General features: G+C 51.8%; 1 protein-coding gene across 1 annotated transcript; it reads left to right on the top strand.

Moving 5' to 3' along the window:
- The first annotated feature begins 2,090 nt into the window (after positions 1–2,090).
- Positions 2,091–27,350, top strand: Slc22a18 (solute carrier family 22 member 18). The gene is made up of 11 exons (XM_032891354.1): positions 2,091–2,141; positions 3,846–4,099; positions 7,555–7,652; positions 7,955–8,115; positions 8,463–8,595; positions 18,891–19,003; positions 19,796–19,903; positions 20,840–20,940; positions 24,879–24,980; positions 25,248–25,368; positions 27,102–27,350. Exons 2-11 carry the CDS (start codon positions 3,980–3,982, stop codon positions 27,287–27,289), a joined length of 1,245 nt encoding a protein of 414 aa, XP_032747245.1. The 5' UTR covers positions 2,091–2,141; positions 3,846–3,979; the 3' UTR covers positions 27,290–27,350.

The raw sequence follows: 27,350 nt of genomic DNA, 5'->3' as shown, positions 1-27,350 counted from the left end.
TAGTGTTTATTAGTAATTACTCCTACGCAGATCTACAATGAAAAACATCAAGGGGGCAGGAAGAAATGCAAAAGGAGTAGTTTGGAGAGAGAAGGACACTGGCCGGATTTACACTACAGGCCAGGCATGTGCTGGAAAACGGACTGTGGCTCTAAAAGGCCACGGATGAGCACCATTAGGAGAGGCCTTGTATGCCCCAGAATAAAGCTAAGCTTCCAGTCTGTAAAGGAGAGCATAAGGCATTTTCTGTTCCTGGAAAACCAGTGTTGTCAAAGCTGCCACACTTCGAGGTACCGGCCATGTGGTGCTGGCTTTAAAGTCTCAAAAGAGAAGGAGTCATGGGATCTTTCTCCACAGATTCAGAGACCAGGCAAGGTATGTCAGGAGAGGCCCTGCCTGACAGCCCTAAGAAAACAAGAGGCCCTGAAAGGCCAGAGCCATAGTATATCTGCCAGGGAGAGCTGTATACAGGAAGTAGAATGAGCCCAAGAGAGAAAAATAGGTTGCAGGCAGCAAAATCTAGAAAAGTGGAGACCTCTAAATCCTCTGACATGACACCCTGGAGTTCTAGGTTTTAAAATTGGCCTTGGTGGGTCTCGATCTTACTTGGTCCAAGACTCACACCTTTTCCTTGCTATGTCCCCATACCGCCCTTTTGGAATGGTACTAAATATTCTGTATCATTGTATGTTGGAAGTATGTCATTACCTATTTTTTATTTTGCAAGGTGTTAGAGCTAAGTGATAGCCTTGAGTCTCAGAAGGCACTTTTGACTCCTGAACACTGTTGAGACTGAGAGACTGGACGAAATGCATTTCACATTAAGATAGGGCCACAAAGCCTATGGGGAGGGGGTGTTCAAAGCGTAGTGGTTTAAACAAGACGTAGCCCTATAGGCTTAGGCATTCGAGTAATTGGTTCCCAGTTGGTTAAGACTGTTTTAGGAAAGCTCAGGAAACATGGCCTTACTGGAGAAGTACGTCGTGGGGGCAGAGCCGGAAGAGTTCTGCACTCGCTCACTTACAGTTCAAACCATGCACTCTCAGCTTCCAGCCGCAGCTCCCCTGCCTCAGCTCGGCCACCACAGACTGTTGGCCCCTGGAAACACAAATTCAAACAGCCTCTTTCCCCCCTAAGTTCTCTTGGCCATGGTGTTTTATCACGGCCATAGAGAAGTAACTAATACACGTGCTGTCAAAACTGAGATGTTATCTGTCTCCTTCAACACAGACACTTTAAACAAGCTAACAAAAGACACACGGTGCTAGGGCTGCAGAGATGGCTCAGTGGTTAAGAGCTCTTCCAAAGGTCCTGAGTTCAATTCCCAGCAAACTCACAGTGGCTCACAGCCATCTGTCATGGCGATAAATGGTATGAAGATGCCCACTTCTGGTGTCTGAAGACAGCAACACTGTACTCAGGTACATTAAATAAGTCTTTTACTTAAAAAAAAAAGATACATTGTATACATGTATGAAATTGGCAAAAAAAAATAAACAAATGATACTCTCTTCCTTTAAATAGAACACAGCCTGCACACGGTAAATCCTCACGGTTATAAAGGAGATTCCTACTTCACAGGCACATCATTAGGCCCAGGCAATCATATAGGCAGTATCTCTTTTCTCAGGGAAGCTGTGCGGTGTCCTGAACCCCAGCACACAGTAGTCACTTTCTCAGCACATGTGGCCACATTCACGCCCCTCTATTTTTGCCCCTAACCCCACGGGACCTTTTAAGTCTAAGCCCCATCAGGTGTTCTCAGGTGCCTGAGCCCTGCCACACTGTTCCTACTGCCTGACAAACCCTGTCTACACCTGATACACTGGGCTCCTCCTTAGAGCCCTGCTAAGAAGCTGCCTCCCAGCCAGGACCCAGATAAGAATCAACCCTTCCTACAGCTGTCTGGATTAGTCTCCTTGGCAGAACGGTGGCCCCATGTGAGTGATATTGGTCCCCAGAGAAAGCTACTTCCTCCTCAGGAGGCGATCCCAGGTTCTAGTGTTCCCTGTTCCTCTCTAGCCAGAAGGGCAATTTTCCCACACTCCCTCACAACCAGGAAGTGCCCCACCCCTCCAGAGTTTGTTTCGAACAAGAACGAAAGCTGCCGGTTCCCCCACAACTGCAAGCTCTGTTTGTGGGTAAGTAGCCTGCCTCTTGTTGTTTAGCATGAACACTGGAGGACCTTTGACCTTTCCCGACTGTCCTGAGGCAGTCTTACTCATCCAAGCTCTGCCCCCCAAAACCCTGGCATCAGTAAAGATGTCACCTGCACAATAGGTAACAATTAACCCAATCAGGGAGCTGACCTGACAGGAACTATTCCTCATCTCTACCCCCATGGAGTTCAGAAGGACCTGGACTCTGGTCTTTCCCCAGGAGTCCTGAGATTCCAGATCCTCCGAGTCCTCTCCTTCCCATAATCAGCCTTCCTCTCATCTTTCCTGGAAGCCTTGGCTAACTGGGTGTCCTCCAACCCTCAGAGAGCTGTGATGGGTTCCTATACCCTCCTGGCAGAGGACCTGGGAACACTTGCAATATATCTACACTTGCAACATGTCTCCCATCCCAATTTTCCCGGTGGAATCTACCCCAAACATACTGCACAGAAATGTTAGAACAGGGCAGACAGGATGATGTGGAGAGGTTAGGGGAGGTATTTCTGTAGCTCCAGAAGCCTCTTGATCAGTGGAGAGAGATTCGGTGCCCAAGAACTACCCAGACAAATGTATCACTGTGCCTCCCCTGGCTTCTGCTTTCCCTTTGACTGGATCCCAGAGCCATCTCCCCTCCTCTTCCTCCTTCTTCTCCTCGTCTTCCCTCCCCAACCCTAAATGGACACCCTGTGTTGCTTAAGCGGTCAGAATTCCAACTTCCTCGGGACCAGGGTCCAGGGCCAAAGCCTGACACTTAGAACTTCGCAATCCCCACTGGGGAGCACGGGGGGAGGGACCTCGGGAGGCATGTCTTGATTGGCCAATGAATGCTCAGAGACTGTGTGGCGGGCTAGCCCAGATCCCAGGGTGGGTGGAGCGAGCTCCCGGGCCGGAGGGCCAGCCCTGGTGAAGTGGGAGGACCCAAGCTATTGTGGGGTGGGGCTTTTCCGGGTGACTGCGGAAGGGCCTGTGTCAGGAAACACCTGGGAGGGCTCACCCACGCGGAACACAGGCCCACTTTCTCCCGGCAAAAGCAGGTACCCGAGCTCACCTATTGAGCTTCCAGAACCCAAGATGCCCACCTGGGTGCAGCTCGGGGCCCTTGATGAGATGTTGGGCAAAGGCAGTGGGGCCCTAACGGTGAAACCAGGCAAAATTTTGAAAGGGCTCAGACTGGCCGCAAAATCCTGCTCCCACCCGTGGAGGAAGTTAGGAGGGAGGAAAGGACCCTACTGTGAGACTGAGCTGCTCTGTAAGGACGAGGTCTGAAACGCTGAGCTGTTCCCCAGTCCCTACTGCACTGCAATTCCAGACAACTCTGGAACTGGAGGCAGGTCCCTGAAGAAGGAAGGTGGGGCCAAGAGGATCCCTGCAAAATGACTTTAAACCATCCCTGTACCCACCAAAAGCAATAGCCAGAAACCACACCCGCCTGCATTTCTCCTAGAAATAAGGCGTGGGGTCTCCCTGAGGAGGACACCTGTGGCTTTGCCGGATGCCCCTTTCAGGTGGAGGAGGTGCCCCACACACATACAAGGGTCGGGTGCCCTGTCTCCTCTTCTATAGAGACTAGGACTTAAACCAGGAGCTGGCAGGTGGGGAGGGTAGCTGACCCATTCTTGAAGGTCGAGGGAGCTGGAGAAGCTGGTGAGTTCTGCAGTCGGCCACTGTCTTCTCCCTCTCCTACAGGCACAGGCCACTCCTTCCAACCTGGTGAGTCAGCATCCAGCCAGAATCAACAGGACTTTTGCCCCTTGCCTACTGCAAGGCTTGCTCTCCTCTAGTTCCGGTCCCTCCGGGACTCTGGATACCTCCTGCCCAGGATGTCTGGCCAGCTCTCCGGCAGCATGGTTGCTCTGCCCCGGCAGGGGATCATCGTCCTCACCTATGTGCTGGCGGCCCTGGAGCTAACATGTCTCTTCATGCAGTTCTCCATCATACCAGTGAGTAGCACCCACAGCCCTCACCAGAAGCCCCACACTGCCTTCCTGATGGGCAACGGCAGGGAGCAAGGTGGGGTTTGATACTGGATAAGTTAAGGATCCTAGGAACTGGGCCCATTGATCCCATCACCACCACTTCTGCCCTTCTTGATAGAGTACCCTCCTCCTCCTCCTGTAACCACGCTGCTCCTGCCCCTGTTCTTTCAGAGCACCTCTGCTTAGCACCTGCTCAGCTCCTGTCCCAAAGGGCTGAATGCAGTCCCAGTTCTTTCTGACATCATGTCTGTCCATCCCTTTGCCCTGCTGGGCATCCCCTCTGTTTTCTTGTGTCCACACTAGATACCTTATTCCATATTACCCATTCCACTGGTTTTTCTCCCACCCACCAAAATATGAGGACAGGGACTTAATCCCACAAGAGCCTTGCTGAGCTCTACCTGGATCAAGGAAAGGTGGGGCAGAATAGTCACTATTGCCCATCCACACCCTTTGGTTCATTCCTACTTTTCACTATCATTTAGTCACTCAACAAACCTTTATGGAGTTGGCCCACAAGGTGGCAGCATCTAAAAGAGCTTAGAACTCAGAGGTTGACTCTCCATCTCCTTTTTCCATCTAACCTGGGTCCACAGACAACCTTTAAATGACCCCTCAGAGGTTCTCAAAGCCCAAGCTGGCTGGAGTATTGAGTTGAGGTTGGTTCTGTGCTGGGCTTGGGCCTCACTCAGCATATGGACCTGGCCCTCAGTAGGCTGGTCAGTAGGCCATGCTAGGCAGAAATGAGATGTCCAGGCACAGGAGAATTTAGACTGAAACCAAACTTTGTTCACATTATACTCCAAAGTCCAAGGTTCAGGGAAACAGAAAAGAAGTCAGATAAGACCGGAAAGGATAATCTAAACCCTGGCTCTCTGGTCCTCCACTCCTCTGCTCCCTGGAGCCCAGAGGAGCAGAGATGGCCTTTTTGGGCAGCTGGGGAAATGGGTTAGAAGTAGCCCTGACCTTTGTCACGATTCTGGGAGTGGCAGACATTCCCAGCTCAGAACTCCACCCTCCATCTTTCCTCCTAAGTAGAGTTCTGCTCAGTCACATATGGTAAGGGTTCCCACCGCAAGCCTCCTTCCTGAAATGTGGGAGCCTGGGCAGGAGCCGTCTTTTGCTTCTCATTAAAGGAGAGTTGGTACTAGGACCTGCAGTGGCTCCCAGAGAGAGGCCCCCGTTGGCCAGCCTATCCTCATTAAGTCCTGTGAGCAGAGACACTGGACTGGGAAGCAGCGGGGGCACAAAGGACCAGGCAGCTGCCCTCAGAGCTGGCGGGGTTTGAGCGGTGGTGGCTTACGAGTTACGCTGTACAGTGCAAGAAGAAACGGCTGGAGGGTTGGGGATTTGGCTCAGTGGTAGAGCGCTTGCCTAGCAAGCACAAGGCCCTGGGTTCGGTCCCCAGCTCTGGAAAAAAAAAAAGAAAAAAAAATAGTAATGCTTTTGGGTTGAGGATTTAGCTCAGTGGTAAAAAAAAAAAAAAAAAAAATTTAAAGGGGGGCAGGAAAAAAAAACTGAAAATAGAAAAAAAAAACAAACAAACAAAAAAAAAAAAACAAACAAAAAGGGGGGTTGGGGATTTAGCTCAGGGGGAGAGAGCTTACCTAACAAAGCACAAGGCCCTGGGTTCGGTCCCCAGCTCAAAAAAAAAAAAAAAAAAAAAAAAAAAAAGAAGAAGAAGAAACAGCTGGGAGTGGGAAAGGGTGAGGGCACTGGGGTCTGAGGGTAGATGGCAGATGTGGGGTCAGGAAAATTTGGCTGAGAAGACCAAGGTGGAGGACTGAAGGTGAAAAGCATTGCTGTGCAGAGGCCCTGGGGTAGTGCTGAGCCTGCAGCTACAGAGGGTTGAGGTCCCAGGACCACACCCGTCAGATGCTGAAGAGATTCCAGGATGAGAGATTCCAGGATGGTTAGGGAGAGGTGAGAAAGGGGCAGGTCTACGGCATGTGAGGGTGAGAGAAAGGAATTCAGAGAAGACACTGGCACTTTGGACCCAATTCCAGGAGGACGGAGATGCTACCAGTGGTGGAAAAAAACAGTAGGGACCTAACTGGCTAAGAGCACTGGCTGCTTTTCCAAAGGACAAGGGTTTGATTCCCAGCGCCCACACAGTGGCTCACAATCACTTGTAACTGTAGTCCCAGGGGACAGGATGCCCTCTGTGGCACTACACATATATGGTGCACAGACTCTATGCCAGGAAAACAGCCCTACACATAAAATAAAATGAAAGAGAAAAAAATTTTTTTCCTTTTCTTTTTTTTCGGAGCTGGGGACCGAACCCAGGGCCTTGCGCTTGCTAGGCAAGCGCTCAACCACTGAGCTAAATCCCCAACCCCAAGAGAAAATCTTTAAAAAAAAATGGTCAAGGAGCCAATCAGGATTGAGGAGGGCAGGTGCTCAGCGGTTGCTACCCTATGCTGAAGATGATTTCGGGCATGGTACAAAGTAGAGGAGGGTGTGCTGGTAGTGGGAAGAGGTCTGGGCTCTGCGGGGAGGAGGTGGTGACAACAAACCCTCCAAACTTGAGGGGAGGCCAGCCGAGACCAGTGACAGTCGAGGTGGGAGACCCAGGACAGTCTAAGCACAGGGTCACAGAGAAAGAAGCAAACCACCTGAGTCAGTGCCAATCAGAGAGGCCTGCTGGAGCTGCCCTGAGCTGACCTCGTGAGGAGAGAGGAATGAGGAAAGTAACTGCTGCAGGCAAGGCGGGAGAGATAGCAACTGAAACAAGCTCGAGGAGGGCTGACAAGAAGGCACTAGGAAAAGTCCTTGTTGGGTGACCTTGTTGGAATGGAGGCCCACCAGGAAGGCCTCAAGAGAAGAGAGGGGAACTGAAGGAATGTTATCCTTAGCACAGGGCTAAAGACTCAGGCAAAGGACGATGGGAGGAGGAAGGGAGGAGGCACAGGTTTGGAGGGAGACAGTGCCTCAGACCTCCGAAATGCAGCTAAGGTGGGGATAAGATCCTGGGGTCTCAGGACTGCTTGGGTTCTCTATAGAGACTCTGCCACGTCCCTTCTCCTATCAAATAGTCACACACACACACACACACACACACACACACACACACACACACACACACACACACGAAGGGCTGAGTCCTAAGGAATTCACAGAGCAGACTGTCTTGCTGAGCAAGGGGCCACATCTCAGAAATAATTAAGGAGTTTGGCCAGTTGCTTGCTGGCCAGGGGGTAATGCTGCAAAGCTTTGAAGATACAATATTGAGGACGGACATTGCTCTGTGGCCTACTTGAGGTGTGTCCTGCAGAGGGGGTAGGCCAGAAGTCTTTGGCTGGGGAGGAGGAGCTGAGGCCCTCTAGAAGGCCTCCTCTCCCAGGACACTGCCCTCTGCTCCCTTCCACCCCTACCCGTCTAAGGAGTCCTAACTCCAGACCCTCCTTGTCTTTCAGTATCTGTCTCGGACGCTGGGCCTAGATTCTGTCTCCTTTGGTTACCTACAGACGACCTTCGGGGTGCTTCAGCTGCTGGGTGGGCCTGTGTTTGGCAGGTATAGTATGTGAGGGATGCAGGTCCCTCAACCCACAAGACCCATTACCACCCCTCAGGGGCTGGGTCCTAACAGGTCCTCGGCATCCCTGTCCAATGGAAGGACGGATGCAGGAGAGGTCCAGCCCCTGGTCGACACCCCGAACTCCAACTGGTGGGCCTACAGCCTTGGTGGAAGCCCAAGTGCCCACATACTCCCTGGGTGGTCCTTCCCCAGCGTCCCAGCCTAGCAGCAGGCCTGAGTGGGGAGTGAGGAAAGGACCCTCTCCCTGCTGGGGACTCTGACCTGCCCTGTGACCCCAGGTTCGCAGACCAGCGTGGAGCTAGAGCAGCACTCACACTCTCCTTCCTGGCGGCCTCTGCTCTGTACCTGCTCCTGGTGGCCTCCTGTAGCCCAGCCCTGCCTGGTGTCTTCCTGCTCTTCGCCTCCCGTCTACCTGCCGCACTCATGCACACACTTCCAGGTAAGGTCTGGTGGGTAGGCCTGGCTCTAAGCGAGTAGAGGGGAGAGGTGAGGACATGGCTTCTGGTAGGGGGATGCAGGTAGCCAGTGAATAGGGTAAGAGTGTTAGTCTCCTCACGGAAAGATGGTGTATGGTCTGGGGCAGGCCAGATTAAGAGTGGAAAGGTTTGTAGAAGCGTGGCTTGGATGGAGGTACTGTGGAAGAGCTTTGGGGTGTGGGTCTGGGTGAGGGGCTATGGGGCTGTGGGGCGTGGCCAAGTTGAACGAGCTTGGGAGCATGGCCTAGACCCCTGGGTGGGCTCTCCATAGTGAGGGGCTGTGTGCAGATCAGTCTCCTCCCACCCGCAGCTGCCCAGATGGTCATCACTGATCTGACGGCGCCCACAGAGCGGCCCACAGCACTGAGCCGGCTGGGCCTCTGCTTTGGCATTGGAGTTATCTTCGGCTCCCTGCTTGGTGGGACCCTTAGCACCGCATACGGGTACGTGACATAGAGAGATAGGGAACTGGGAAGTCATCGGGTAGGTTGCTCGAGATCGGACAATCGGCCAAGCAACACTACCTCTCTTGAGACTTGGTTTTTCCACCTAAATTACAAGCGTTTGGGGACTAGCCAACCTGCAGAGTGGATGGGGACTTGGGATGGCGCCTCCAACAGGGGTGCCACCAGAGGGCGCTACTGTGACGGCCATGAGCGCAAAAGTGCCGGGACCAGAAAGGCTCACTTTGTAGAACCCTCCCTGGTTTTTGTCCGAGCTCTTCACCTGGCCCTGTCCTGGGAACTCAGCTCTTTTTCCCCCTGGGAAGATACCCCAATACATGATGGTATGTTGAGTTCTCTCGTCTGTCCCCTGCAGTGAGGACAGGCCCAGATATCTTTAAGTAGCCGAGAGCCTCTTGAGCGAAAAGCCTCACTGAAGTTGCATGTTCCCTAGATCTGCCCCCAAACTTCTGGCACCAGAGTCAGAGCTTTTAAGAGTCAGCCTGCACCTGCCTGTGATTCACCCCAAAATCTCATGAAGTCAGCTGTGGTGCTGGGACAGGTGCCTCATCTGGCAGGGGTGTGTGCTCCTGGATAGAGCTTTCCTCGAGCCTAAATGTTTGTGCTTTAGAGGGACAGTTCTGTCATTACTAGGCATTCTTACCTTGGATAAACAATACCAGTAGTAGGTTCCCAGAGTTTCGACTTACTCCTCAAGCCAGGGCCACCTGGGGGCCTGTAACCTAGGCTCCCCAAATTTCCTCAGACCAACCCTAATGACAGTAGAGGTATCCGGGTAGTGGCTGAGCTTAGAGATCCAGGCATGGGCTGACACCATGACCCCATTACATCGTGGTTCCAGGATGGTCTGTGGTGGGCTTGCCTGTCTGTCTGTCCCTGCAGTGGGGACAGATACAGCTTGGCAAGAAGGTGTCCAGGGACTCGATGCAGGACTCACTGACAGGGCTCTGAATGTCTCATTAGCATGTGAATGGGAGCTGAGCTTGTCTGCTCAGCAGTGTCAATTGAGCATCTAATAAGTGCCCCCGGGGTTTTAGATTCTGGGGCACACTAGGAAATAAGACAGTCCAAGTCTCTAGAACGTCTTAGAAGTGGGTCTAGGACCCTAAGAAAGTGACCAACATGGCAAAGGTTTCACTTCTGCAGCAGGGGTCATAGTCGCGCCTAGTCAAGCCGGCAAGCCCCAGGGTCTTCCTTGGCTTTTACTCCTTATGCAGAGGAGCCCGAGCCTCACTCCAAGTGGTCAGAGCTCCTGGTCTGGTGTTTTTACGTCGACCTCAGTGTTCACACGTGATTGGCTGGTTTAAAGCAGCAAAGCTGATAAGCACAATGCGATTTTGATTTCAAGACCTAATGGCCCTGGGGGATCTCGGTTTGGGCCAAGTGGCTTTTTTTTCTTTATCTTTTCTATCAAAAAAAAAAAAAAAAAAAAAAAAAAAGGCCAGGGCCTCTGGAGCTTGCTGTGTAGACCAGGCTGACTTCTGTCTCCCAAGTGCACCGCCACATCCAGCTCTTTTACAGTTTTTTTTTTTTTTTAAGTTTTGTCTTATTTAATGGGTTGACAGAGAAGACAGTATATTTCCCATGGTTGTTATAAAGTTGGATTGAACTACGTGAGATACGGAAAGAAAGAAATCAGGTCTGGGGTGGGGTTGGGGGATAGTGATTATCAGGATTTCTAAGCAGGTGAATTTTGAGTGGAGACCCAATTCAAGGAAGGAGCGAGGCAAGTCAGCAAGGATGCACAGACCCCAGGGTGCAGGAAAACAAAGCACACACACACACACACACACACACACACACACACACACACGCACGCACGCACGCACGCACGCACACAGGGAGGTGGGGGTGGGGTAGGAATGGGGACTCAGCGCCACCCAAGTAAGAACAGTGACTGGACTAGAGATGGACCAAGAACAGATTCCTGCCTGTTTCTGCCCATGGGTGGGAGGGAAAGGCAAACTCAAGCCTCAACTCTAATTATGCAGTCCAAATTGGGCTCACCCTGTGGGGTCTGGGCAGCTGGAGGTCCCATAGGGACTGTTGAGCCAAAGGGACTACAGAGGAAATGTATGGCTGAGCCACCTTTTCCAGTGGCGGACAGTGATGGCCCTGTCCTCCAGGGTGCCCTGATGCTCCTGGCCTTTCAAGTTTAAGAAGCAGAGAAGCTAAGGGCCGTGTGCCTTGCAGAGAACAGGGACCTGAGCTGCCATAGCAAGTCAGCTCAGACCCAGAAAGGGACAAGGATTTGTCCCCGTGGCCTCTGAGTTGGGGTTCGTGGATGGGCCACAGGAAAGTAGGAGAGAAGAGAGGAGTCAGAAAAGGCAGACTGTGGTTGTGCAGGGGAGGAGACAGTGTGGGCACCCAGGGGTAGGCAACATTCATGGGGCCACCCTCCTGCTGCCAGAGGCAGGGGTACATTCCCTTACCCCCACGTGTTTTCTCACCAGTGATGTGGGCGCTGCAGGGGTGACCTCACCCTCAGGTTCTGAGCAGCCCTGATGGGGTACAATCACTACCAGCCACATGCTTTCCACAAGCAGTCTGCCTATCCAGCCCCGTACACACACCCTTTGTCTTCACATGCATTTTCGACATCCCAGCCACTGACTCAGAGGACACCACTGGCTTTCTTTCCCTTCCAGCAGCTCCCAAGATGCTCTTCTCCTCGGCCCAGGATAGTCTGTTAGCCGCACTAGCGGCTCCTTTTATCCCACGACCCCCTTCATAACCAAGACATTTATATAGAAAGCAATCGATCGACCTTAGCATCTAATTTAATGAGTCGGGAAACTGAGATCTAAGAAAGAAGGCAGTCCAGTGCGCAGACCTGGGGGCAGTGCACAGTGAGAGTGGGGAACTTCAAGTTGTCACATGTAAGACAGAACCCTCATAATCAGACTTCAAGCTGTCCAAACTCGTGGGAGGTCCGTGGAACATTCTCTCTTGATGGTTTATGGCTGAGGGGTCTGTCTTTGTCCCATTCAGATGTGACCAGCCACACCCATAGCCAAGCAGCCCTCCAGGACTCACACAGCTGTGCGATTGTCCCTCGCACCACGTTTGCAAGGGCATGGAAGCCTAGATAGATAGTTAACCGGTTTGCAGTCACTTCTCATTCCAGTAGAGGCCACGGAAGCAGCCCTAAGACACAGGCTTCCTTACCCTACCCTTCTACCTTCCACCACACCCCACACCCCACTCCCTAAGTCTACTCTGCACCTGACACCTCTGGGGAAGAGACACCTACACCTTACCCTCCCCCTCCTTGATTGTAATCAAGCCCACACAGGGGTCTCCCTGTCCCCTGCCTCTCGGCCCACCTCTGGGAGCCTGTCCCCTTGGAAGGTCCCAACTGTGCCCATCTTTGAAGCCCGGGGCAGCAGGTGGGAGGAGGAAGTAGACTTGGCACTGGAGCCTGCAGGGGCGGGCACTGGTGTAACTGGTTTGGGCCAGCCTACCACTCAGGACCAGGAGGCTGAGCTGCCCAAAGAGGGCCCTGAGCCCTGAGCCACTACCCACACATCAGCATATGCTGGTGGTCCTGTGACTTACCACCCTGAACCCCAACATCTCACAGCCTGTGATTGGACTTGGGGAGGGTCCTGAGCCATAGGCCCTTAGGGCCCAGGTCGGGTATTAAGAACATGCTCTAACTTAAGCACATTCAGGGCCAGGGCATGGGCCCAGAGAGGAGTGGGGGTGCCTGTTAGTGAAGGCATAGTCCTGTAAACAAAATATCCTGGTTATTTGAAAAGATCCAAGGGTTGAGAGTGGCCAGAGCCAGGAAGATGGGAGCAAGGTCCGAAGGGGCATTTGGGGGATGGTGAGGATACCCTTCTCATTGTCTCACGGGCCACCATCAGTATGGAGCACCAGACCTGTGTAGTCTCCGGTGGCCATATAGTAAAGGCCTTGCTATTGGGGTACTGGTCATTTGGAGACAGATACACAGTGAGTACCTTAGATGGTTCAGAGAGACCAGGCCTGGGAGCTGGAGGTGAGAGTCAGATTTCACTCTTTTGAAGGTTAGAGTCATCAGGTTTACTGATGGGTATCAGAAGAAGACCCTAGGCGACAATCCCGAGGACTGTGGAGGTAAAGCCAGTGACCGAGATCTGGAGCAAGAAACAATGGCTGGCAAACGGGGCAGCCTGTGGCCAGACCCTGTAAGCCTGTGGTAACCTGACTTTCCTAGTGCTGTTACCCTTTAATACAGTTCCTTACATTGTGGGGACTCCAACCATAACGCTATTTTGTTGCTCCTTTAGAACGGTAATTTTTGAAGCTTTTGAAACTGCCACTGTTACGGTTCATAGTGTTAATATCTGAAAAGGTTGTTTGACCCCCAAAGGGGTCGCAGTCCACAGGCTGAGAATCACTTCTGTAAGCAAAACTGAGGGGGTAATGAGCCTCAAATGGACTACCTCTCCAGACCCAAGCTTGAAGGTCCCATGGGGTTGAGGCAAGGAGGCCCGGGGAAGACAGTGGCTGAAGAATCATGCAAAGCCAAAGGGAGGTGACTCAGGGCCACAGCAAAAGGAGACCTCCTTCACCTGTCCCAGTAGGGCCATCTAGCCTATCATTGGCCCAACTGAGTCTGTAGCCTAGGAGTGTGGGCCCTAAGTCACCCTCAAAGAGCAGGAATTTGAGCAGACGCCACTAGGTCTGTTAGGGCTGCAAGGTATTTAGCCACAGACCCTGAGGATCAGGTTGCCCAAGATAACAGTGGCCACCTGCAAACCCTCCTGGATACCAAATGGCGTCATGACCCCTACTCATACCCAAGGCATATCACGTGTTGGTTGCAAAACCTTATCTGGTCTCTGAGGCCTTAGAGCATAGGCCTTTCAAAACCAGGGAGGAGGGGAGTTACTCCTTACCCGTCAAGTCTTCAAAGGCCCCTCACTCCTCAAATCTTCAAAGGCTCCAGGCAAGAAGAAACCAGTCATTTGGTTGGAGTCCTATGTCACAATGAAGAGGTGGGAAGAGGAGCTGGGAGGGAGCTCTAGGCTAAAAAGCACTGAGTTAAGATGATTGGAAATTTGTCTGGGGGTTAGAGAAGCAGTCCACCTGTAGGACTTCTGTTTTCAGATATGTCTTAGCCACAGGCTTGAGTGATTGGCACATGCAGGGCAGGTGATGCAGGTGACTATCACGGAGCCCCGGGCTGGGTGTTTAATGGTGCTCTGGAGTCAGTCCCCTGACCCACTTATGAAAGGTCCCATGTGCACATTGTCCTCCTAGTTTTGAGAGAGAGAATGTGTAGCTGAAAGCCTTAAGCCACACCTGCATGTTAGCTCCTGGTACCGAGGACCTTGGCTCTACAGTCCCCTCTCAAAGCCTCAGAGACATTGGGCAGGGGTCCAGAGTAGTGAGGAAGGAATTACCATCCTAGAACACAGCAGGAGCCCCGGATAGGGTTGGGCAGAGTCTAGGCCAGGCCATGGCCACCCTCAGTGTCACAGACAAGCCCTGGAAAAAAGAGCAGTGGCTATTGCTTGCTGAGCTATGACTGCAGCGCCAGAAGCTGCCTAGCAGCTGGCAGATCAGTGTGGGTAGCTAGGCTCCAGGACAGCCAGGAGTACTGCAGGAAGAAGACAGACAGGGATATGGCCCAGCCTTCATTTGCAGCTGAGGAAATGCAGTCGGGTAGCCAGGGCAGAGATGAGAACAGTGTCCGTGGAGGAATCCAGTTCTCTGACAGAGGTATCCATGTGCCCCCGCATTCAGTTCCCACTTGTCCAGTGGATGGTAGAAAGGAGGTGAGGGGCAATGAGAGGCTGAGCTGGTGTCCTTGAAGTCTTGACTCAACTTAGAAGAATAAATAAAATGTACCAAGTATGGCGGCAAATGCGTTTATATTTTTATTTTTTTATTTTTGGATTTTGTTTGTTTGTTTTTGAAGCAGGGTCTCACTGTGTAGCCTTGGGTGGCCTCAAACTCACAGAGATCTACCTGTCTCTGACTCTTCACCACTATGCCCGGCTAGTACACTCCTTTAATCCCAGCACTTGGGAGGCAGAAGCAGGCAGATCTCTGTGAGTTCTAGACCAGCCAGAGCTACATAGCAGAGCCATGCCTCACCTCAAAAGAAAAAAGAAAGAAACAAACAAATAAACAGAGGACCTGGGTTAAATTCCCAACCACCACATGGCAGCTCACAAGTTCCAAGTTCCAGGGGATCCAACACCCTCACACAGACATGCATACGAGCAAAACAGCAATGCACATGAAGCAAAAAGAAGTTGATCATTAAAAATAAAGAGAGGCTGGAGAGATGGCTCAGTGGTTAAGAGCACTGTCTGCTCTTCCAAAGGTACCAAGTTCAATTCCCAGCAACCATATGGTGGCTCACACCCATCTGTAATGGGATATGATGCCCTCTTCCGGTGTGCCTAAAGACAGTTACAGTGTGCTCATGGGTATAAAATAAATAAATCTTTTAAAAAAAATAAAATAAAGAGAGCTGGGTGGTGTCCCGTGCCTTTAATCCCAGTAGTCTAGAGGCATAGGCCCACAGAACTCTGCATTTGAGGTCAGCCTGGTCTACAGAGTGAGTTCCAGGACAGCCAGGGCTACACAGAGAAACCCTGTCTTAAAAAAGAGAAAAGAAAAGAGAGTAGAAGAGAGGGAAGGGGAGGGGAGGGAAGGGGAGAGAAAAGAAGAGGAAAGAGAAGAGAGGAAGAAAGGAAGGAAGGAAGGAGGGAAGAGAGAAAGAAAGGAAAGAAAGAAAGAAAGAGAGAGAGAGAAAAAAAGAAAAAGAAAAAGAAAGGAGGAAGAGAAAAGGTAGAAAATGAGGTACAACGTGCATTCAGGAACCTGTGCAGTGCGGCCTTGCACCTGTGTGAGTCAAAAGGAGGGACCCTGAGGGGAGGCTTGAATTGCATTCTGGGCAACCTGAAGGCCCTGGAGAGATGTCACAATATTCCATCATCTTGAAAGCCCTAAGGTTTAGCTGCCCTATGATTTTAACTTTTTTTTTTTTTTTTGAAAAAAACGTAAGGTGTAATTTTAGCCAGGCAAGGCCGTGGTCAGGTGAGAGTCAGAAGCAGGTGGCCCTCTGCAAGTCAGAAGCCTGCTGGGTATACACAGCAAGTTATTACACCAGCCAGGGCTCTATAGTCAGCCATTACTAAAATGTGCGTGTGCGTGTGCGTGCATGTGTGTGTGTGTGTGTGTGTGTGGTGTGTGCACGTGTACATATATACATATTTTTTTATTTATTTATTTATTTATTTATTTATTTATTTTATGTATAAGTACACTATAACTGTCTTCAGACACACCAGAAGAGGGTATCAGATCTCAATACAGATGGTTGTGAGCCACCATGTGGTTGCTGGGATTTGAACTCAGGACCTCGGGAAGAGCAGTCAGTGCTCTTAACCACTGAGCCATCTCTCCAGCCCTACTTATTTATTTTTAATGTTTTTTTTTTCTTTTTCTTTTTTTCGGAGCTGGGGACCGAATCCATGGCCTTGCACTTCCTAGGCAAGTGCTCTACCACTGAGCTAAATCCCCAACCCCTATTTTTAATGTTTTTTAGTTTTGTTTTGTTTGTTTGTTTTGAGACAAGGTTTCTCCGTGTCTCCCTGGAACCCAGAAATCTGTCTGCCTCTACCTCCTGAGTACAAGTATTTTTTTTTATTTGTGTATTGATGTCACATGTGAGTGTGAGGCCAGAGAAATCAGAGAAAGGTGTCATGGCCCCCCGGAGCTGGAGTTTTAGGCAATTGTGAGCTGCCTGATTTGGGTGCTCAGAATTATACTTGGGTCCTCTAAAGGAGCAGTAAGGACTCTTTTTTTTTTTTTAAGATTTATTCATTTATTATATATAAGTACACTGTAGCTGTCTTCAGATACACCAGAAGAGAGCATCGGATCTCTTTACAGATGGTTGTGAGACACCATGTGGTTGCTGGGAATTGAACTCAGGACCTCTGGAAGAGCAGTCGGTGCTCTTAACCTCTGAGCCATCTCTCCAGCCCTTTTTTTTTTTTTTCAATCTTTTTATTTTATTTATTTATTTATTTATTTATTTATTTATTTATTTATTTATTTATTTTTTTTTCGAGCTGGGGACCGAACCCAGGGCCTTGCGCTTGCTAGGCAAGCGCTCTACCACTGAGCTAAATCCCCAACCCCAGTAAGGACTCTTAACTGCTGAGCCGTCTCTCTCTAGCCCCTCAATTTTTTATTTTATTACATCGTGTGTGTGCAGAGAGAGAGAGAGAGAGAGAGAGAGAGAGAGAGAGAGAGAGAGAGAGGGAGAGGAGAGGGAGAGGGAGGGAGAGGGAGAGGGAGAGGAGAGAGAGAGAGAGAGAGGGCAGGAGTGAGCATGTGGTACAGTGTGCTCAGAGTCATTTCTCTCACGTGAGATCTGGAGCTTAGCCTCCAGGTGCCTTTACTCTCAGAGTTTCAGTCCCCACGCCCCAGTCCTGGGGGTTGAACTCCGGGCCTTGCATACACTAGGCAAGAGCATCAGCACTAAGCCACACAGCCCCACCTCCAGTGCTGGCTGTCCTTCTTTGCAATGTTTTGTGTTTGTGGAGCCCTAAGAGTGGGGCCCCAGCTTTTGCAGGCAGCAGTCTCTTCAAACTCTGGGAGACTTGTGGGCTTAGGTCCTTAGTTTCCTTGTGGGATACTCTGCAGAGTATCCCAGACCCAAGACCTGCAGGAAAGTACTGGCCTTTTGGTTTGCTGGTCACCACTCCGAAGACAGGATCCAAGAAGGGACGTAGCACCCTATTACAGACCCTCACTTGTCATGTTTCCTAAAATAGCATCGTGGGTGGTCATCGCCACCTGCTCCTGAGTGCCTCAGGAGCAGAGCATCTAATGAAAAAAGAGCAGATTTTTATTCCCACCTGGCCAGGCCCCATGCAGTGATGGCGGGCTTCAGAGACCAGCAGCCAAAAGAAAGTCCAGGAAGGGGTTCATTGCCAAATCCCAGCAACCGGCACGAGATGCCCAGTTGCTCTGGGTGGATAGGGAAGCACCAAAGGAGACATGCCAGCCTCACACTGAGCAGAGCTGTCGGAAATCTGGTCTCTGTAAATGGCCCTGATAGTTACCCTGTTACCTCCTGCCTGCGGGTGTGCATCAGAATCATCGCAAAGCTACCTTGTGTGCCTCTGTGTGAGAGAGACATGCCCTGTGTTGGTAAGCACATGCCTGTGTATGCATGTGCCCATGTACACACACCTGTGGCCGTGATGGGGAAGAGAGCAGGTAGCTTCTAAGTCCCTGACTTCACTCACATCCGTCCTGAAGCCTGACCAGAGCAGGTGTGGGATGCTGCTAAGGTCTGGGGCAGTACTTTGGGCAGTCCGCGTGACAGCCGCTCACATTTTACCTGCTGGACCTTCAATGTAAGTTCCAGCCTACGTCTATCTGCTCCTGAGGTCCAGACTCTACTTTTTTTTTTTTTTCTTTTTTTTTTTTTTCGGAGCTGGGGACCGAACCCAGGGCCTTGCACTTGCTAGGCAAGTGCTCTACCACTGAGCTAAATCCCCAACCCCTGAGGTCCAGACTCTAAACCTATGGTAAAGAGTGCCGTGCTGAAACCGGGGGCTGGCTGGGGGAAAGGGCCAATGTAGAGCGTTTAGAGGCTCATGCATCTGAGAAGGAAAGAGCGTTACAGACTAGCGTCCTTGGCCAGCTTAGAGAAATTCCCCACTCAGAGGAAAGGTTGGACTGAATGCTAGAGGAGACTGAGGTCTGAAGGACCAGTCCCCAGGTACCTGTGTTTCCCAGAGGGACAGGTTCTATTGGGTATGTTGGGTTGTTCCACGGCTCATAGCAAGGCACCAAGGGGACAGTGAGTCTCTGGCCGGCAGGAGGGTTTCCTACAAAATCATTCATTAGGAGCCTGAGACACAGAACCCAAACTCTGGCATGCCCAGCCCGTACCCACCAGGAGCAAGCATTGCACCTGGTCTCAGGACGCTAAAGGGGACACCCACAAGCTTATCAAACCCTGGGGAACCTGGGAACAACTGAGCAAGGCCACTTTACCTCCCGATTCACATACTGCTCTGCTCCACTCCCCACCCCACCCCCACCTCCCAGAGCCTGCAGGGCTTGCATGCTGAGGCAACTGTTACTTGCTAAATGTGCTTTAAGGGATCAAGTAGCTGGGACTGAGCACCCTTAGTAGGTGAGGACTTAATAAGGTCAAAGGAGCAAGGTGGGGTTGGAGGTGTGTGGGGGGCGGGGGTTCAGAGTATATAAAACAGCATACCATATGACCCAGGCTGTATCCTTAGGATCCAGTGTCCTGCCTTCCTGGCTTTTGTGGTCACCCTCTTAGGAGCTGTCCTCAGCTTTACCTGTGTCCCTGTTACCACCAAGGAGGCCAGTGTCCAGTCAGCCCATCAGGGTAAGCACCACCGGCCCACAACTGGGCCATTGGGCACCACCTTGCCCAAGAAGTCAACATCCTGGTACGTCTACTGGGGATGGAAGGAAGACCTTTAGATAAAGGGTTCGAGGGGCTCAAAGAGGGGGTGGGAGCTCCTCTGTACTTCTTGCTGCCAATTCCTGGTAGGGCAAGCTGGAAACAGTTATGGGAGTCAGGCCAGTCAAAACCCTGAGCAGGGTTTAGCTAAGTCTAGAAAAGTCAGGGAATACACGGGAGCACACAGGTGGCTGCTAGTCTCTGGGGTGCTGAGTGTCCAGAGCCATGTGAGGTTACTGGTTCAGTGGGTGAGAAGGAAGTGAGGCACGGAGAAGGAGGCAAATATAGGCCAGGCTAGCTCTTCAGAAGAATCAGGCACCTCTGTGCCTCTGCCCAGTGACTAACATGGAGACTAACCTGGGAGGCTCCTGGTTATAATCCATGAAGAAAGAGTAGGACCTCAGAGGACACCTAGGCATAGCTGGGAGCTGGTGGCTGAGTGTCCTGGGCAGGAAGGCCTCTCTGGCTACTACAGCCTTCCAGCCGAGCTGGGAGCCACTGCCCTTGTCAAGACCTAGGAATGTTCTGGCACAGCTGCCTGATGGTAGAGGCATCTTCTCCTGGTTGGCCAATATGTGGCCCCTTCTTCCCGCCCCCCCCGGGGGGCTGTGGGAGAAGGCTGCCAAGAGAGTAGTCAGCTCTAAGCATGGGGGACAGGGGCTGGAAGCCAGAGCCCCACAACCAGTGTTCTGACTGATATCTCCTGGTGGCCAGGTGGAACCAAGGCCAGTGTATTTGACCTGAAGGCCATCTCCCGCCTGCTGCTGCTGCCCAGAGTGCTGCCCATATTCCTGGTCAAGGTAATCTCTGGCTTCCCTTCAGGTGAGTCACACTCCCCCACCCCCACTCGCGTCTATGGTCTGAGGTGACCAAGGCTGGGGACCAGGTCTAGGTGATGCTTTGTTCTGCCTATGGGGGCTTCCAGCACACCCTGTGGGTGCAGAGTTTAGTTCTGTGCTAGCACAAAGGGAGGAGAAGGGAGTCTGGGTCCTCGCTGCTGTGCTCTGGGAACCCTTCTGAACTGCCACCACAGGGCCTCACACACAGCCCACAGACTCCTGTTCATCTGTAAGCCTCGCCACTCAGGCCTGGCTGCCAGGGGTCTGAGAGGCACCCAGAGTCTGGAGACTCTTGCTCTAGCCATCTGATGAAGGAACACAGGACCCCATATACAGTCTGCTCAGCTTTGACTGTGCCATAATGACGCCACTGTTCAGAGACCACCACAGCCTGAAGGGTTTGTTTGTGGTACCACTGATCTGTTCCCCTTATGGGCTCAGAGGTACTAAAATCCCAAAGGTTCAGCTCCTTCCGGACCCAGAGGCTGCGTGGCTGTGAAACCACTGGCAGGGCTGTAAGGGGCCACAAAGAGGCTGCTCCCCGTGCCAGCTGAGATAGGGCCCGCCCATCCAGGCTGTGTTTCAGCTACAGTGACTGGAACCTGAGAAACAACCCCCACACACACACACACACACACACACACACACACACACACACACACACACACACACACACACACACATACATACACACACACACACCCACATATCAAGGGCCTCTGAGGGCTTCCATGACTCCCTCGGTCCCCATCCTGGCACCTTGTTGCTCACATGGACTACTTCCCAGCAGCCCCCAGGGAGCCACGTTCTATAGACTCCAGATGTCCTCCCTAGTCAGGAAGGTCCCCTGGCCAGGACACTGAGGGAGCTGTGTGCTGCACTGGGGTCTGGTACCACAGCTGATCCACTCCTCCCCCAGGACTCTTCATGGTGATGTTCTCCATCATCTCCATGGACTTCTTCCAGCTGGAGGCTGCACAGGCTGGCTACCTCATGTCCTTCTTTGGGATCCTCCAGATGGTAAGTGGGCATGAGCAGAGAGTGCTGCCAGCCAGAGAGGTCTCGGTTTCCCCAGCGTTAGTCTCTGGGCTAACCGAGTAGCCTTTCTGGCTTCCTCCTTACCCACCGGGGAGAGGGTCCTGTCTTGAGTGACAGAGTAGCCATGGAGAAACAGGGAGAGGGAGAGAGAGAGAGAGAGAGAGAGAGAGAGAGAGAGAGAGAGAGAGAGAGAGAACACTCACCTCCTGGTTTTCCATCCTACAATGTGGCAGAGACCAGGGTCAATCCAGGACATGCCTCAATGCTAGGCAGTAGACAGGACTTGGAGGGACTGAAGACACACAGAAATGGGCATGTGCTGATGGGGTTCTGTCTGGAGTCAGCATCTGTCTTCCCTAGCTGGGTCACAGAGCAAGTTTCCAGGCTCCGTTTCCTTTCTTAGTCAAGTGATACTAACTACTGTGCACGTGCCTTGAGGTGGCTGGCTTGTCATGGGAAGATCCTGGGCACTCGAGGATCTCCTGAAGAGCAAGGCATAGTCATCCAACATGCTATCCTTTTAGGAGCTAGGAGCTTCTGGTTGCTGGAGGGCGGGGTACTCTTAGGCCAGTTTGAGGTCAGGGGTTGAGTATCCTCTTAGCAAGCCCCTCAGGGCCCCCTAGCTCCAAACCCAAGGCCAACATAGTCAAAGCCAGCTGCCCGCTCCCTGGTCCCTATTGGCACTTGACCAGACCCTGAGTGGCAGAGACAGGTGGTGATATGCAGCCATGGCCCAGTATGACTTGTCTATCTAACCCCTGGTGCACAGGAGTAGCTATTCTGAGACTAGCAGAGAAGTCTGGAAACTTGGTGGCATTCCTGGCACCTCTGGGACATCTGTTCCCTGAGCATCCATGTCCAGGGCTGGCCTACACCCTAGCCAACTCCCCTACCAAGGACCAGGAAAGTCTCTAATCTGCACCAGCAAGAAATGGCACACTGTTGGGGATAAAAGAAATAAAACCCAGCCTAAGCAGACCTTCCTTCAAGGTGAATTGCTTGCTGGGAATACATCTCAGTTGGTAGAATGCCTATCATGTGCAAAACCTGGGTTCCATCCTCAGCACTTCATAAACCAGGCATGGTGGTACAAGCCTGTAATCCCAGCACTCAGGAGGCAGAGGCAAGAGGATCAGAAGTTCAAAGTCATCTTCTACTACATAGCAATTTTTAGTCTAGACTGAGCTACAAAATACCCTTCCTCAAAAATGAATGAATGAATGAATGAATGAATGAATGAATGTGTTGCTTGCCACTTGCTTGCAGCCAGGCCACGCAAGCCTGCACTCATTTTGAAATCCAAGCTGGAGACCCTTGGAGACAGATTCTTCTAGGATCTATGAGGCTATGGCACACTAGTGTGGTAACCTGGGATTGTTGCAGAGGCTTAGAAAGAAGAGCATGGTGTAGGAACTTGGCCCAAGACAGGGGAGGGGAAGCAGAAGAGCAAGTGTTTCAGAGCTCTGGGCTCCAAGACCAGCAAGGAGTGGGTAGACTTGTACCCTTGGAGAGAGGGTAAGACTGAGGGCCAGGCATGTCCCAAACTACATCAAGATGTCCCAACGATTTCACCAAATTCCCCGAGAAGAAGAAAGATTCTATCCTGCCTACTCCATATGCTCCTACGGGTTCTCAGGGGCTGGGGGACTCTGGGGAGTCCTGAGGTAGGGGATCAGGATCATGACTCTAACAGGTTTGCAGACACTCCTCAACTTCGCCTTGTTTTTTTTTAAGTCTGGGTTTCTCTGTGTAGCCCTTGCTGTCCTGGAACTCACTCTGTAGACCAGGCTCAAATTCAGAGATCCAAGGCCTGCATCTCCGCCCAGCTAGCAAACCATGTCTCTTAAGGGCCCCTCAAGAGAGACTCTATGGGGTTGGGGATTTACCTCATTGTCACCCAGGAGCAAGGCCCTGGGTTTGATCCCCAGGGACAAAAAAAAAAAAAAAAAAAAAAAAACTAGGAGAGTAAGTAGCCCTGAACCTGATTGTCACCCAGAGCTGGACACTGGGTGGGAACAGGGGGAGGGGGCAGAACCTGAGAAGAAAAAAGGAAGGGAAGGGATGGAGGAATGGATGATGAGTTAGGATCAGGGATGTGAGCTCCATGGGGACAAAGACCCTGGTAGGACCACACGAGGTTTTGGTGACATTTACAGGGAAGGTTGGCCTGCTCGTCTACTGGGAGTCTGAGTAAAGGAAGGGAGGACATAGGCTTTAGCTGCTGGTAGAGGGCCGGCAGCAGCGACTGCTTGGTTAGGTGACCGGCTGTGCAGGAAGCCAGAGGGTACAGTTGGGAGGACTGAGGGAAAGTGGCCCTCTTGGCTGGCTGTCTAACTCGCTGTTTTGTCAGATAACGGTGAGGTCTGCATGGCGTCCAGAAGCTTATTTTCAGCTTCGTGGGGAAAGTCGAGACTGGGGTGGTGAGTCAGGATGTAGGTCCAAGTGGCTGAGGCCAGTATTAAATGCTTCCATAAAACCAGTCTAGAGAGGATTTGTTTTTCTAAGACATTGATGGTTCTGTGAGAAGCAACCAGGTTCTGCCCAGTGTAAGTAGGGGTTGTGGCTATCCTGGTTTGGACTCTAGAAGCCTGGGTCCAACCCCCATGAACCTTGACAACCACTGGCCCCAGCAGCCCGCAAGCTCCTTGCTCTGACTCTACTCAGTCCTGGCCTTTAGTCCCACACACTTCCTTCTCCAGTAAAGACAGGCACTTCCTATCCGTGAATGAGATTGGGAGCCTCACCCTAGCTACCTGGCCTGCTGAGTCATGTCTCTGGTGTCCCTGAGTCTCCCTGGTGTGGATTCTCTTTCCTTTTTAGTTGAGAGGAACCTTTGCTCTGTGACCTTGTGGCTTTCTAGGAAGCTTGTGGCTCTATTGCAGTGTCTGCTTGGGGTGGAGGGACTCTCGAGGGGTGCAGATGGTGAGGGTCACCCAACCACCAGTCAATACCTTTGAAGGTATTGTCAGAATTGTCAGGGTCAGAACTAAAGTCCTGGAGCCCTAACAACTTTGGCTCAGCTGTTTATCCTCAATGGGTCAACTAAAGAGTTAAAAGCAGAGAGAAAAGATTCATTCAGTGCGACTATAATGGGAAGAGGAGCAGAGGTTCAGTGACCCTGGGGTTCATCTTTGAGTCCAGAGATGAGACTCAGGCTTAAACAGAGGGCAGGAGGAGTGTACAGAGCTGAGAGTCCTGGTCAGGGTGTGGTCCAGGTGAGATTGTCACCGTCTCAGCTCCAGTCTCTCCTGCAAGGTGGTCTGACAAGTTCTCAGACCTGTGTGAGGTCTCTGGGAGGCAAGCTCCCCCTCTGTCTGGCACCAGGCTTCAGCCTTTCCCTCCCCAGTGTGAGACTCCTGGGGCAATTCCAATGTCTTGGAGTCTGTTGTTTCAATGTTTGATGGCCAAAGAGAGGCTCACAAGTATCTCTTTTGGATATCTTCTCTCTTGACAGAACTCTTTCAAAAGACCAGGTCAAGGTCTCTCTATACCAGTGGTTCTCACCCTTCCTAATGCTGTGACCCTAATTTTAATTCAGTTCCTTATGTTGTAGTGACCCCCAACCATAAAACTCTTTTCACTGTTAGCCGGGCAGTGGTGGCACATGCCTTTAATCATGGCACTCAGGAAGCAGAGGCAGGCTGATTGCTGAGTTCAAGGTTAACCTGCTCTACAGAATGTGTCCCAGGATAGTCAGGGCTACACCAAGAAACACTGTCTCGAACAAAAATTAATAATTTTTCTTGCTACTTCATAGCTGTAATTTTGCTACCATGAATTATAATGTAAATATCTGTGTTTTCCAATGATCTTAGGTGACCCTTGTAAAAGGGTCATTTGACCCCCAAAAGGGGTTGAAGCACACAGGTTGTGAACTGCTGGTTTAGACTGTCTTCCCCTCTCCATACCACCCTTCCTAGATGATCCAAGGCCTGGTTATTGGGAGACTAAGCACTCGTTTTCCAGAGGAAGTCCTGCTGAGATCCAGTGTACTAGTCTTTGCTGTTGTGGGCCTGGGCATGGTGAGAACACCTACACACAAAGACACACACACACACACACACACACACACACACACACACACACAGAGCTGCTCTGTGAATCAGGTCTCAAGCCATCCTCCACCAATGTCTTGTGTCTTGTGTGTACCCAAGTCCCTGGTCTGCCTCAGGCCACCCAGCACTGTCCCCCCTCCCCAGGCAGAGCATTGTGGGTGGGACCCCAGGGTGGGTTGCCACCCAGCTTTGAAACATCCCCACTCAGCATGGTCCTGCCCATTGCCCTGCCAGGCACTGATGTCCAATGTGTTCCACTTCTGCCTTTTGTTGCCTGGACTGGTATTCAGTCTCTGTACTCTCAACGTAGTCACAGACAGCATGCTGACCAAGGCTGTATCTGCTTCAGACACAGGTAAGCTGTACATAGGGGGCCCCGACTTCCAGGATTCCTCCCAATAGGCTGGATCAGATAAGATGGGGGTGACAAGAAAAAAAAAAGAGTCCTGGTAAAGATCCTGTCCGTTCTCAGCACTGCTGACAAGTCCAGAGTCAGGCAGGGGCACAGGTGGAGGGCTTCCTAGAGGAGACATTTGGCTTGGCTCTGATCCATTCCAGAATTTCACTAAAAAGAAGAGAATCTACAAGCTTTGTCCAGGCGGGGGTCAGATGATCAAAATGGACCTGCAGGGCCTACAGGGGCCACTTAGGAAGACAGCTGGTGCTGGAATGGTAAAGAGGCCAGACAGGGAGAACACCAGAGGACACTTCCCAGTCCTTAACAACACAGTGCTCAGAGCTTCCTGAATAGAGGGTTCAAATCCCCACAGCTAGGGATATCTTCTAGGGCTGGGAGGGAAGTCTTTCTGGAAGGAAGAAGGGGGTGTTAAGGCCAGGTGAGTGGAGGGTGGGGCTGCCCAGGAGGAGCAGGCCAAGCCACCAAGGCCACAGCATGCCTGTGGCACCACCCCTTAGCTTGGGAAGAGCCCAGCCTGGTTTACCTGGGAACAGGAGGTATAGAGGAGGCAGTAATTGCCCTGTGTCTACAGGCGTGTGGGCAGTGAGAGAGACTGCCCTTGAGTTTCCCCACAGCAGGCCCTCAGTGTGGGTGGAGCCTTACAGGCTGCATTTAAAAGCCTGGTCTCAGGTTGGGGATTTAGCTCAGTGGTAGAGCGCTTGCCCAGCAAGCACAAGGCCCTGGGTCCGGGTCCCCAGCTCAAAAAAAAAAAAAAAGAAAAAAAAAAAAAAAAAGCCTGGTCTCAGAAGTCTCTGGTCAGTGAGCAGCAAAGCTCAGGGCACCTTCTGGAGCAGTCTGAGGCAGAACTGTGAGTCCCATCTGAGGATGCAAGGCGAGATGGGTGCTCTGTGTTAGGCAGTGCTCTCCTCCGCTCACAGTCGCTTCAGCAAGATCCTGTGCAGGCATGTCCACCCTAAGAAGCTGACCAGAGGCATGGAGATGGGGGCTCACATGTTCAGGCGAGGACACTGCTGCTCTGAGCCTGGGACCTGCACATATCTCTTTAGCCTGCCCACAACCCTGGCCCTGCCCTCTGATCCCATTGAATCCTGAGAGGATGGTGGAGGGCCAAGAAGAAGAGGGGCCATGTGAGAGGCAACAGGGACACCACATAGAACCCCAGCCCTAGAACTCCAGGCCTAGAACCCTGCAGTGGCTTGGGGGAGGGGGAACCCTCCCTAGCCTAATTCACACTGGCCGTCTCAATCACCCTTTGGAGAAAGTATGAGAGCCAGCGCCCTGGATATCCTGGGTGGAGCCCAGATATACAGATCAGGTCTACTCTAACAGGTCTGGGAGGGCGTGGCCTATCCCTGACCTTTGACCCCTTTCCCAGACTCCTCCCTTACCTGGGAAATAGCTAAAGCAGGAAAGAGGCTCGGCCCCATCCACACAAAGAAACTGACTGACCCTGGGGTGGAGGATGGTTTGCTTAATTGGGGTGGGAGGGTGCTGCAGTCGAGGGGCAGCTGTGAGGAGGATGGGCAGGTCCTCTGGAGAGTGTCTCAAGCCATCTGTGAACAGTGTACAGGGCAGGTTGGGATGGGCAGAAGGCTGGGCTATAGCCAAAAGGTAGGCAGCCCAGCCAGAGACCTGCCCAGGGTGTGACTGCTATTCCCCCTTTCTCCCAGGGACCATGTTGGGCCTTTGTGCATCTGTGCATCCATTGACCCGCACCGTAGGACCCACCCTGGGTGGCCTGCTGTACCGGAGCTATGGTGTCTCCATCTTGGGCCATGTGCAGTTCATGGTGAACTTGCTTGTCCTATTGGTCCTCTGGAAGAAGCCATTGTCCCAGAAGGGAGACAAAGCCCGGTGACCACAAAACCCAATGACCTGGCCCAGTCAAGCAATAAACTTAAGAACCTCTTCCTCTTAAG

This window comes from Rattus rattus, chromosome 2 (genome assembly GCF_011064425.1).
Source record: "Rattus rattus isolate New Zealand chromosome 2, Rrattus_CSIRO_v1, whole genome shotgun sequence".
Taxonomy (NCBI): domain Eukaryota; kingdom Metazoa; phylum Chordata; class Mammalia; order Rodentia; family Muridae; genus Rattus; species Rattus rattus.
The sequence above is the reverse complement of the archived record's forward strand: the minus strand, read 5'-3'. Positions and strand labels throughout refer to the sequence as shown.

What these genes read in the sequence shown, in the direction of transcription:
- Slc22a18 (XM_032891354.1), top strand. Translation starts at nt 3,980, where the DNA reads ATGTCTGGCCAGCTCTCCGGCAGCATGGTTGCTCTGCCCCGGCAGGGG. An exon ending in TGCAGTTCTCCATCATACCA is followed by an intron (nt 4,100 to 7,554) that starts GTGAGTAGCACC and finishes CTTGTCTTTCAG; the next exon opens with TATCTGTCTCGGACGCTGGG. An exon ending in TCTTTGGGATCCTCCAGATG is followed by an intron (nt 20,941 to 24,878) that starts GTAAGTGGGCAT and finishes CACCCTTCCTAG; the next exon opens with ATGATCCAAGGCCTGGTTAT.